Source organism: Pseudonaja textilis, chromosome 8 (genome assembly GCF_049901715.1).
Source record: "Pseudonaja textilis isolate UNSWEBS1 chromosome 8, rPseTex1.2, whole genome shotgun sequence".
NCBI classification, from domain to species: domain Eukaryota; kingdom Metazoa; phylum Chordata; class Lepidosauria; order Squamata; family Elapidae; genus Pseudonaja; species Pseudonaja textilis.
In genome coordinates, this window is record NC_141997.1 from 5,646,631 (window position 1) to 5,659,550 (window position 12,920).

The 12,920-nt window shown below is 34.8% G+C and overlaps 1 protein-coding gene across 5 annotated transcripts in view; it reads right to left on the reverse strand.

The window, feature by feature from the left end:
* POLA1 (DNA polymerase alpha 1, catalytic subunit) overlaps positions 1–12,920 on the reverse strand; it is a 382,299-nt gene that overhangs the window by 358,161 nt on the left and 11,218 nt on the right. For all 5 annotated transcript variants that reach the window (XM_087938181.1, XM_087938180.1, XM_087938182.1 and 2 more), the window contains exons 3-4: positions 11,998–12,094; positions 10,517–10,597 (exon numbers count right to left, since the gene is read on the reverse strand). In XM_087938181.1, the coding sequence (XP_087794307.1) occupies positions 10,517–10,597; positions 11,998–12,094 (178 nt within the window). The remainder of the gene's footprint in view (positions 1–10,516; positions 10,598–11,997; positions 12,095–12,920) is intronic.

A 12,920-nucleotide genomic window follows, 5' to 3' on the forward strand; every position in this document is an offset into this window, starting at 1 on the left:
AACCCAGAAGATAAGAGAGAATCAAAACGGATGAAACAGATCAAGCTGACAATACATTTAGACTTAAAAATAGAATTGAATAAGCAGAAAGACATTACTGAAGTGAGGAGAGACACACTCACAGGCATAGTGAAGATCGGCAGCGAGGCAAAGGTAGAAGGAACACTTATACTAAGAAAGAATGATATAGGGAGACATAAAACTTCAAAGGTGTATGAAAGCATGCCAAAAAATCAATAAGAATTGATATACTAAAATGAATGAGAGATGATAGGTAGAAATAGAATATTCAGCCATATAAGATATGTGCTATCAAGATTTAGAATAGAGGTAGGAATTAAAAAGAGGGGAAATATTGTTAGGTATACTCCTATATAATGTTTTAAAATTAGTATGTAGAAGCTGAAAGATGATTGCATTATATATCTTTAAATAACATTATTAAGGTTACCATTGTTATTAGCATTATATCGAACAACTAAATGATGGATTATATATGTTAACAACTTTAATTGCATATTTATTTTACGATAATGATGTGTGACTAATGTAATTAATATAATTAAAAGATAAAAGATGGATAGAAATAGAATACTTACTAACATAAAATTGGTGTTATCAAGATACAAAATAGAGGTAGAAATCAGAAAGGGGGAAATGCTACAATGAATATTGTTATAAAACATGTTAAAACCAGCAGGTAGATGAAAGGATAAGAAGTTGAGAGATGACTATGTTCTGTATAATGTTATGAGAAAGATGTATGATTAATATAAGGTGATCAAAATTGTCAATTTTATTATCACTATGTATCAAAATTAATACCCAGAAGCCAAACTGTTCATGTATTTAATACTTATATAAACTTAAAAATAAAAATCTTAAAGAAAAAAGAAAAGAAACTGGATGAAATGATTTTCAACTTCTATACTAGAGATTTAAACCCAAATAAAAGCATTTTTTTAAAAAAAAAGATTCTCCAAAACTAAGAAAGCAGCGATTTAATACACGAAGATTATATCCAAAAGTGAAGCAAAGTTTTGATTCTGAAGCTTGAAAATATAGAAAGCCTTGACTGGAACTGATAGTAGTGTGAAAAGTGACCTAAATTTTGGATAACACTGTTTGAAATTATCTGAAGAAATCATATAAAGAAAAAGGAATCTTGTTTTTTTTTAATACTTTTTCCTTGAATTTTCTTTTGATAGTCAGCTGTTTAATGCTGGAACCTTGAGACAGGGTGCCACCTACTGGCGAAAGAAGATATTATATTAGAACACGGTGGAAAATGACCTTGACAAGTGAGAATTAAATGATACTACAAGAAAAATAAAGAGAACAAAGGAAATAGCAAAAGGCAAACAACACTTGGAAGGCCTTTTTATTTTGGTTCCATATCTACTGGCATTTTGGCAGCTTGGAAGTACTGAGTGAGCCTTCTGAAGATTTCTAAGGCAAGGTGAATTATAATTAACAAGAAGCATCTTTGAAATTGAATATTTGATTCTGTGGATTAAAGACATTTGGGGAAATTTGGTGGGCTAGTCTGGATTATTAAGACTACTTGATAGAACACTCTATGAGGCGAAAAGGAAGGAAGAAAGAAGACAAATTAAAGAAGATTTAAAAATTTGGGAAATTTAGAGGGTGTAAATTGGAAAACTTTAAGGGCTATAAATTTAGGGGATTTTGAGGAATGGTTCTGGGATTGTGTAAATTTTATTAACATTGACGTTTTTTGTGTTTCTGGGCAATTGGGATGTTGGAATCTTGGTGAAATATTGAATTACTATTAACTCATTAAATGGTTATAAGATGTTTCAACGGAGGGAAACAATTAAGGTTTAATAAAGAAACATTATTGATGTTTCAATGCATTCAGGAAGATATGACAAGGAATCATAGGGAGATAATGGAACTGACGCAGGATAAAGATGTGAGAATAGGAAACCCCCAGCAAATGATGATAAAAGATGAACAAAAAATTCAGAAAATAAAGAAACCAGAAGAAGCTGAGGAAAGAATAGAGGAGATAAATCCAAAAATGATACAAGTGGATAAAGATATGGAAGAGATAGTAATAATTCTTAAAACAGAACAGACAGATTATCCTTTAAGAGTTCAAAATATAGACGAGAATAAAGATAAAGTTCTCTTAAAAATTATGAAAGAACTATAGATGGGTACTCTAGAGATCCAACAACAAGAGATAGGGGTTATGGCAGATGAAATACTTAAATAAACATGATGTAAGGAGCTACAAGATTCCAAGGAAGAAACATGAAAGATTTTACCAAAAAGTCAATAAGAATTGAAATTTGAAAAAGAATAAGAGATGTTGGATAGATACAGAATACTTCTTAATAGGGTTGCTATTTTATTAAGAGTTATAAAAAAGAGGTAGAAGTTAGAAATTGGGTAAATAGTATTATATATACTGATATAGAATATATTATAACTACTATATACACATAAATGTTAGAAGTTGAAAGATTATGATTATGTATATGTAAGCAATGTTACTATTATTACTGTGTGTAAAATATATTGACCCAGACAACACTTTGTCTACTAAGCCCTTATGGATGTTAAAGAAAAAACTATAAATAAAACTATACACACAAAAAAAATCGAGCTGTAAGGAACCTTGGAGGTCTTCTAGTTCAGCCACTGCTCAAGCAGGAGATCCTATATCATTTCAGACAAGTGACTCTTCTTAAAACCTCCAGTTATGAAGCACCCACAATGTCTGATAGCAAGCTGTTCTACTGGCTAATTGTCCTCATCGTTAGAAAGTTTCTCCTGAATTCCAAGTTGCTTCTCTCCTTGATTAATTTCCATCCATTGTTTCTCATCCTGCCCTCTGATGCTTTGGTAAATAAGCTGACCCCCACTCTTCTTTGTGGCAGCCTCTCAAATACCGGAATATTACTATCATGTCTCCCATTAGTCCTTTTCTCTAGACTAGCCAAACCCAATCCTGTAACCATTCCTTTTATGTTTTAGTCTCCAGGCCTTAGTAGCTTCTTTGTACTTTTTCCAAGTCTCAACATCTTTTTTGTAATGTGGTGATCAAAACTTGATGCAGTATTTCAGATGTAGTCTTACCAAGATTTTATAAAGCGGTACTAATATTTCACTTGATTTTGATTCTATGCCTGTTTATACAACCCAGGATTGTATTAGCTTTTTTGGCTGCTGGTTCATGTTTAAATGATTGTCCACTAGGACTCCAAGGTCCCTCTCTTAGTTACTGCTTTTGAGCCAGGTTTCACCTAATTTGTACTTATACCTTTGGCTTTTCCTGCCCAGGTGTAAAACCTTGCTTTTCTCCCCATTAAAGTTCATTTGTTTTGGATAGGGCCCATTGTTCAAGTCCGTCAAGATCTTTTTGGATCCTGAGCTTGTCTCTGGGGTGTTAGCTTTTCCTGCCAGCTTAGTGTCATCTGCAAATTTGATGAGTTTCCTTTCTATTCCCTCATCTAAGTCACTTATGAAGATATTGAAGAGCACTGGGACTAAGACAGAACCTTGTGGTACCCCACTGCTTAATTCCCTCCATGTAGATGTAATACCATTAAGGACTACTTGTTGAGTACTGTTTGTCAACCAGTTACAAATCTATCTGGTGGTGATGCCATCTATCCCACATTTTTCTAGCTTACCAAGAAGTAGTTTGCAGTCTAATTTGTCGAATGCCTTGCTGAAGTCTAAGTATAATATGTTCACATTATTTCACTGGTCTACTAATTTAGTCACTATGTTGAAGAATGAAATAAGACTGGTTTGGCACAATCTGTTTTTAACAAACCCACGCTGGCTTCTAGTTATAACTTTGTTTCTAGAAGTTCACGGATCTGTTTTTTTATTATTTTTTCCAGTCTCTTCCCACGTATGTCAGGCTGATTGGTCGGTAGTTTCCTGGGTCTGTTGTTTTTTTTTTCATTCCTTTTTGAAGATGGGAACATTAACTCTTTTCCAATCCTCTGGTAGTTCCCCACCGCTCCAATATTTTTTTAAAGATATGATACAATGGTTTTGAGATAACATCTGCCACCTTCTTCAGAACTCTGAGATGAAATCCATCAAGACCCAGTGATAGATAGATATACAGTATATTCATCAAAGTTAGACGTTATCTTACTATTTTCTTGCTTATTTTAATTTTTATTTGTAGTCTGTCTTTTACAGTTTTTGATAGGTTGGGCTATAGTTTCTTTTTGTGTGAAGACCGATGCAAAGAATGAGTTAAGACATTGTCTCAGTCTGATCAACCACAGTGATCAATGTAGCAAAAATCAAGGCTGAGGAATTGCAAGTTATGTATAAAAGAATTTATATAAGTGGATAAATTATATAGAAATGAGACCTAGGTATATCAAATGAAATGTAAAAACAAACTGAATGAAGTGGAATTTGATAACTCAAGAAACATACATGGTAAAAAAAGAGAATAATTTGTGCTTTCATTTATTTGGCTTTCTTATGCCTTCTGCACCTCAAAAGATATAGTGTGTGTGCCAACCCGTGCAGTTGTCTTATCAATATTGTGAGTAGCAACTTTGCAACTTTGTTAGGAATAACATAGGTTACCTAACGTAGTTTGGGTAAAATAATATATATAAACTATGATAGTAAGTTTAAGTGTGTGTCACTTTAAACTGCAAAGCATGTAATTTTGGGTGCGGTGTGAAACCGCCATAAGAGGGAGCAAGAGAACCTGCTAGATTGCTGATGATTGCCTGATTGATGGTTTGCTAACTGCGTGCTCCCTGCTGCTGAAGGAAGAAAGGAGGTTTGACTTCTTCATATCTCTACTGCGAGGAGATATATTACTGGACTGATATTTGTAAGTTTACTGACCTCTTTTTCGACACTGGACTTTGCAACTGAATAATCCCCGGACGGACTGAATTAGTGAATGATATATGGACTATTTTGACTATGCTAAAACTCTTATTGGAATAAATTATTTAACTAGCACAGTGTATCTGTTTTACTGAGTGTAAGCTACAAAAACGTTTATCTCACATATTTTGCCTGCCTGCCTGACTGCTGTGCAGATTCTGCTAGGGTGTATCCCTAACACTGGTTATGGGCCCAGCTGCACAGTCAGACTAACCAGGATATAACAGGCTTATATAAAATGAGAGTTAGTGTAGTTACACAATACTGTAAAGAGACAGCTGTGTTTTATTAATTATAGTTTAATATCTAGAGAAAAGATGGCACAAGTCAATTTACCAAGTTTGTCTCTAATATCCAAACTGGATGGAACAAACTATGTTTCATGGTCTATGAAATGCAGCCTACTTCTGCGCAGAGAAGGTTTGTGGAGTATAATTCAAAACCCACCAGAGGTAGATGCTTGGGATCCGGATGATGAAGATGATGCCCAGAAAATACAAGAATATAAACTGAAGAATGAGCAAGCTCTCTGTATAATAGGACTGACACTCTGTGATCAGCAGCTTGTCCATATTCGTGGAGAAGAAACAGCTGCGAAATGTTGGGAGAATTTAAAGATTTATGTTCGAGACAGTGTAGGAGCACATATAAATCTTACACGGAAGCTGTTCAGAACACATCTTCAAAAGAATGGAGACATGTTGACTCATATAAACACTATGAAGAGGATTTTTCAGGAACTGCATGAAAAAGAACTTATCTTCCCTGAACTCCATCAGGTTTATATAATTTTGTCTTCGTTAGATGAGAGCTATGACAACTATGTAACTTCGCTGGAAGTACTGCCAAAAGATAACCTCACATTAACTGACATTACTGGCAGATTAATTGAAGAAGCCAGGAGAAGGCTTGAAAGGGATCAACTGAGAAGGGAACAACCACAAGAAGAGAAATTATCTTCGTCAGCCTACACAATTAGAAAATGTTTTAATTGTGGAGGAAAAGGACATTTGGCTAGATTCTGCAAGAAAGTAAAACGCCACAATGCCAGCCAGAATGCAAAAAGGCATCAAAAGGATGAAAAATGCTTAGAGTTAGCCATGTATAGCAACGAAACTGTGAACAACAATAATTTCTGGGTTGTAGATAGTGGAGCATCGCACTACATAACGAAAGATAAGAAAAGATTTATTAAGATGTCCACAAGTTCACAGCAGATATCGTTAGCTAATGGCTGGAAAATGAAAGCAAAAGGTGAAGGTATTGCACATTGTTCTTGCATAAAAGAAAATGTAAAAATGTTATATGTACCACAACTTAAGTTTAATTTGCTTTTGGTTAGAGTTTTGATTAAACTAGGTTATGTAGTTACCTTTAGGGGAGAAAACTGCATAATAGAAAAGGAAGGTAAAAAAGTGACTGCAACTTTAAAAGGTGAATTGTATGTGTTGAATGATAATCAATTAGAGATGGCTAATACAGTGTATAATAACGTTAAACCTCATGATGAATGCATACATTTGTTACACAGACGTTTAGGGCATATAAATTTTAAAATGCTCAAGCAAACGGTTGAACTGTCTGAGGGTATAAAACTGAAGCCTTGCAGTAAGTATTTGCACTGCAATGCTTGCAGTCAAGAAAAAAGCAAGGTAATATCAGCAAATAGAATTAATGGATTTAAAACTAAAGAGCCTCTAGAGGTCGTATTTGCTGATATTATAGGTCCTAAAAAACCAAGTATGGGAGGTGCTCGTTATATATTAAGTATAATGGATCATTATTCTAGATATGGTTTCTGTTATTTAATGAAGAGTAAAACGGAAACATATCAGAATTTCTTTAATTGGTTGAAGTTTGCAGAAAGAAAAACTAAAAGGAAACTAGTAACTCTTATAACTGATAATGGTACGGAATTTATAAATAATAAATTCCAAAATAGACTGAAGATGGCAGGTGTGGAACATAAAAAGTCTGCACCATATAGGCCACAACATAATTCCTTTATAGAAAGACGAGGCCAAACAATACAGGCAATGGCTCGTACTATGTTGTCAGATTCAGGATTACCTGAAACTTTGTGGGGAGAAGCAATAATGTGTGGTAATCATATATTGAATAATGTTGTTAACTCAACAACAGGTGAATTACCATTCACACGGTGGCATGGTAGAAAACCTGACCTAAGCTACATGCACACATTTGGAGCACCAGCATGGGTGCATATTCCTACACAACTGAGACATAAGGGTCAGCATAGGGCTAAAAAGTTATTCTTTGTAGGTTATGAATCTAATCACAAATCATACAGATTCTGGGAAAAAGGTACATCTAGAGTTTACTGTAGTGCTAGTGCACAATTCCTTGAACATGTAGGATGGGAAAAACTGGATCAAGATTCAAGTAAGGATGTAATCATAGAAACCTACAAAAGACCAAAACAACATGTCAGTAATAAGAAGATTCCAATTAAAGAGGAAGTACAGGAAGAGCACATAGGACCAGAACAGGAAGAAATAGGTGAACAGGAAGAAATAGATAACCAGGAACAGGTAGTACATGACAGTCCACCTGTAAGCCCTGTAATACCTAGACGTTCAACACGTGAAACCAGACCACCTGACAGGTACCAAGCAAGTGTAGCTTGCCAAGTTAGTAACGTTCCAACTACTGTGGAAGAACTTAGAATGTATCCTGCAAAGGATCAAGAAAATTGGCATAGAGCGATGGAGAAGGAACTAAATTCATTGAAACAAATGGAAGTTTATGAAAATGTTAAATTACCTCCAGGTGAAAAGTCCATTGGCTGTAAATGGATATTTAAATTAAAAACAGGTAAATATGGGACTGTTACCCATAAGGCTAGGTTGGTAGCTCAAGGATTTAATCAAACTGCATGTGATTATGATGAAGTATTTGCACCGTCTAAAAGCAACAACCTTGAGAGCAGCTTTAGTGTGGGCAGCTAAGAAAAACTATATCATAAATCACTTAGATGTAGAAACTGCCTATCTGCATGTACCACTGCAGCACACTATATACCTAAAGAAACCTGTAGGGATTAAGGATAATAAAACAAATAATGACTGTTGGAAGCTTAAAAAGAGTCTCTATGGATTAAAACAATCTGGTTACGAATGGAACCAATATATTGTTAAGGAGTTAAACAATATAGGGTTTAAAGCAGGTTTAGCTGATCCATGTTTATTTAAGAAAGAGACAAATGGAATAGTGTCATTATTGTTGTTTACAGACGATATTGCTTTAATTACAAAAACTAATAATGAAGCTACTGAAATAATATCATTATTAGGTAAGAGGATAAAATTAAAGCAATTAGGAGAGATAAAACAGTATCTAGGATTAACAATAAATAAAACCAACAGTGGCTATAAGATATCTCAAGAGGATTAAGATTTATCAATTACTAAAAACATACAATATGGAACTTTGTAAACTGGCAAAAACTCCAAACTTTGAGCACTGATGCTCAAAGTCAAAAATTCAATAAGACTATCAGTCGCTAATTGGTAGTCTATCGTACATCAGTAATTGGTCAAGGCCAGATATTGCCTATAGCGTTAATCAATTGGCACGATTCAACGCTGAACCACTGAACGACACTGGCAAGCGACAAAGCATACCTTAAGATATCTTAAAAGGACAATGCACTATGCATTGTATTTGGAGCCAAAAGATGATTTGATCTTAAGTGCATATGCTGATGCAAGTTTTGCAACAGACATAAACACTAGGAAATCAACTTCAGGAATGGCTATACTAGGAAAAGCATTGATTGGTTTGAGATCAATTAGACAGCAACACATAAGTATGTCCACAATGGAAGCAGAATTTTCATGTCTATCTTTATTATGTACTGATTTAATTCTGTATAAACAGTTGTTATTAGATATGGGAATAAATGTTAATGATTCCATTGTAGTGTATGAGGACAATCAAGCAGCCTTACAGATGGCAACAAATATTGCTGTGAAAACGAGATCTAAGCATACAGATCTTAGGTATCTGAATGTAAGGCAATCTGTTAAAAATGGTTTAATAAGACTGGAATATTGTATGACTGAACAAAATATTGCTGATCAATTTACTAAAGCCCAAGGTTCAGTCAAACACAAGAAAGTTGTGATGACTATGGGTTAAGATTGTAAATAGATATATATATATTATTATATTACCCAAAAGGGGAGTATGTTAGGAATAACATAGGTTACCTAACGTAGTTTGGGTAAAATAATATATATAAACTATGATAGTAAGTTTAAGTGTGTGTCACTTTAAACTGCAAAGCATGTAATTATGGGTGCGATGTGAAACCACCATAAGAGGGAGCAAGAGAACCTGTTGGATTGCTGATGATTGCCTGATTGATGGTTTGCTAACTGCGTGCTCCCTGCTGCTGAAGGAAGAAAGGAGGTTTGACTTCTTCATATCTCTACTGCGAGGAGATACATTACTGGACTGATATTTGTAAGTTTACTGACCTCTTTTTCGACACTGGATTTTGCAACTGAATAATCCCCGGACGGACTGAATTAGTGAATGATATATGGACTGTTTTGACTATGCTAAAACTCTTACTGGAATAAATTATTTAACTAGCACAGTGTATCTGTTTTACTGAGTGTAAGCTACAAAAACGTTTATCTCACATATTTTGCCTGCCTGCCTGACTGCCGTGCAGATTCTGCTAGGGTGTATCCCTAACAAACTTCACTTTTGCAGTAAGCACAGATTTCCATAAAAGCAGTTCCACAGAACACCTATTACTATAACTGAGATTACTAAATGCATGTTTCATGATTATAGAATTGCGTAGCAACATATACAATAATATATGGTAAATGGTATTTCTATCACCAGTTATCTTGGTCCCCAATGACAAGATGGTTAAAAGTATGTTAAAAGATTTAACCTGGGTTTGGGAGTTTGTTTGTTGTTTGATGACTTCAGGTCAGTTTTTGATTCGTAGCAACTGTCTGGATAAGTCCTGCGGTTTTCTTGGTAAGATTTTTCAAAAATGGTTTGCCAATGGCTGCTTCCCAGAGCTGTGTATGTGTGACTGACCCAAAGTTACTCAGATGACTTCATATCTAATGCAGGACTAGAACTCATGGCCTCCTGGTTTCTGGCTTAATGCCTGAACCACTACACCAAACTGGCTCTCTCCTGTTTATTTACAGGCAATATAATCACAGCATATAAACATGCTGTTTCCTGGGAACCAATAAGGCTCCATCTTCCCATAGTTCAAAACCATCATCATATTGCTCTCTGTCAAGACCAACATTTTAACTTGGCCTAGGAGATGCAGAGCCTCTTCCTATTCAGGTGTAATATGTGTAAATCACATTTTGAATTATTTATCTCAGGAATTACATGTAGATAATAGTACTGAAGACAAAACAATATTTCATAATGACTAGATATGCAAGGCTTCCTGTTGCAATCAGTCTTGCAAGTAAGATTAAAACAATGTGCTCTAGTACCAGCTTGGAGGGGAAATCAATCAGATATCAAAAAGTACAGAGAAAATAAGCAAAAATATAGAAATACATAGTCCAACATGCTACCAAAAAAATATACTCACGTTTCTTGTCAGAATTAAGAGCATCGTCTTCTAAGTCTTCATCAAAAATTTCCCTGCCATCTTCTACATAACCAACCCCATCTATAAAAAATGTCACTCTTTTACAACCAAGTCACTATATTTATATTTTGCATTAAAAGTTGTACTTAGGAAGGCAAATTAATCCATGTTCACTCGATTTTTCCATCATTTTGCAGTAATAGAATAATAAACCTGTGTTTTCTCAAACTAAACTACAATTACTATTTTCCATAACTACTGGGCAGACTGACTGTGATAGTGATTAGATGGTTGGGACAGTTCTGGTTCCAATTCCTTAGGTTACCTTTCACTAATTACTATCATCAGACTATCTAAAAAGCTTGTTCTAAAGGTAAAATTAAAAAGGAAATAATACATACTATTAGAAGATCCTATACTGTAAAAATACAAAGATACAAATGCATGTTCACTAATTTACTGGCTCATTCTCACAAGTAAAAACCAACTTGTCATTTCTAATTCTTGATATTTTTCATACTCTTGACATTGCACAGTACATAATACTAGAAGAAATGATTTCCTTTCTGTTAACCATCTTAAAATGTAGATATATCCTCACAAATGACTTAGTAGATGATAACTTAGGAAACCAACTTAGCTACAGAAGCACAACCAGCTATAAAAATCATGCCAAATAGTCAGGAAAAACTGATTATCTCCTGCCAATTTATATCTAAGCAGTTTCTTTATTCAAATCAGTTTTACATATAGGTTTTACATATAGTCCTTGATTATCACAATTGGGATAATTGCTTAATTGGTCATTAAGCAAATCAGATAGTCATTAAATGAATATAGCTTCTCCCAATAACTTTTGTTTGTTGGAAGACCTGAGAAGATCACAAATAGTGATCTTGTGATCCCTGGATGCTGCAACCATCATAAATACATGCTAATTGCTATCACTTGAATTTTGATCACATGACTATGGGGACGCTGCAACAGTGTGAGGACTAATTGTAAGTCACTTTTTTTCAGCACCATTGTTACTTCAAATATTTGCTAAACGAATGGTTACAAGTTGAAGACTACCTGTAGTTACAGGTTTTTTTCTATTATAAGAAATATTAACTTATTCTAGATTTCTACAAAAAAAAATGACAAGGGGCTAAATCAATTGCTCTCTCACTATGCCTGTTTTGAGAGAATTTTATCTTTGTTCTTAATATTACAGTTGAAGTATCAGAACAATAACCAGAACAGACTCTGGCAATGTTATACTGATCAAGTTGAATCCATCGCCAGAACAGCAGCTCAGTTAATGCCACTGACTGATGTGCATTAGTTTTCTTTTAGATGCACACAAGAGATTCAGGCAAATTTTATAAAACACGGTTATTTTTAAAAATAACAAAGTTTGTTTGAATCACATTACCAGAAAATGTATGAAAAAACAGGTTTAGTATCAGCCCAAAGATTAAAAAATCAATTTTACAAACCATCATCCACAATCCAGTCATCATCCTGGCGTTCTCTGACAATCTTAGAATATTGTTCTTCATCAATTTCATCATAAATACCTGTAAATTCCTCAACCTACAAAAAGAAAATTATTACTCTTTTAAAAAACAACAAATAGAAAATAAGTTTCTGATATTCTGACATTATTGGGATATTTATTTAAATAAATATGCCAAGCTGCAGCAACATCCGGACTTTAGATAATCTCAGAAGCTAAATAGAATCAGCATTGTAAGTATTTATATATAGAACCATTTTCAGATTCTGGATTTATTGTCCAAACTAAGAAATTGAAAAAAATAACCAAAAAAGCAACAGCTAATTGTTACAGTTACACTGCCATGAAAAACATCAGATGCAATCATCAGGAGTCCACATATTTTCCTATATTTAAATACATACAAATAAGAGACCTGCACTTAGTAGTAGCTTCGTTCTCTTACACAGCATTCTTCACTTATGAGCCTCAACATTCAAGGCAGCATGAACACAGCTACAGGGGGATGGGTGCTATCATCCACTTTGCGTACACGCGTACACCAAACACGCACTTTGTGCAGACGCAGTTCTAACTCACCTCCTGCAAGCCTGCACGATCCCGATTGCTTCAGCAGCTGCCGCGCGGCACTATTCTGTGCCACGCAAAGCAGCTGAGCTTCAAATTCAGCAGATAAAGGTGAGCATGGGAACCCTGATGGGCAGGTAGGCCCAACAGACGAGCGGCAGAGAGAACCAGTTTGGTCTCCGCTGCTCATCGCTCCTACTGACTCTCCAGAACCAGGCAGAACCAGTCGAATACCACCACTGCTTGAAGAGTACCAGTTCCTGAAACTGGGTTAATAAATAAACGTAGATAAATTCTCAAACAAAAATAGTGTGTGGACTCATGCACACAGATTCA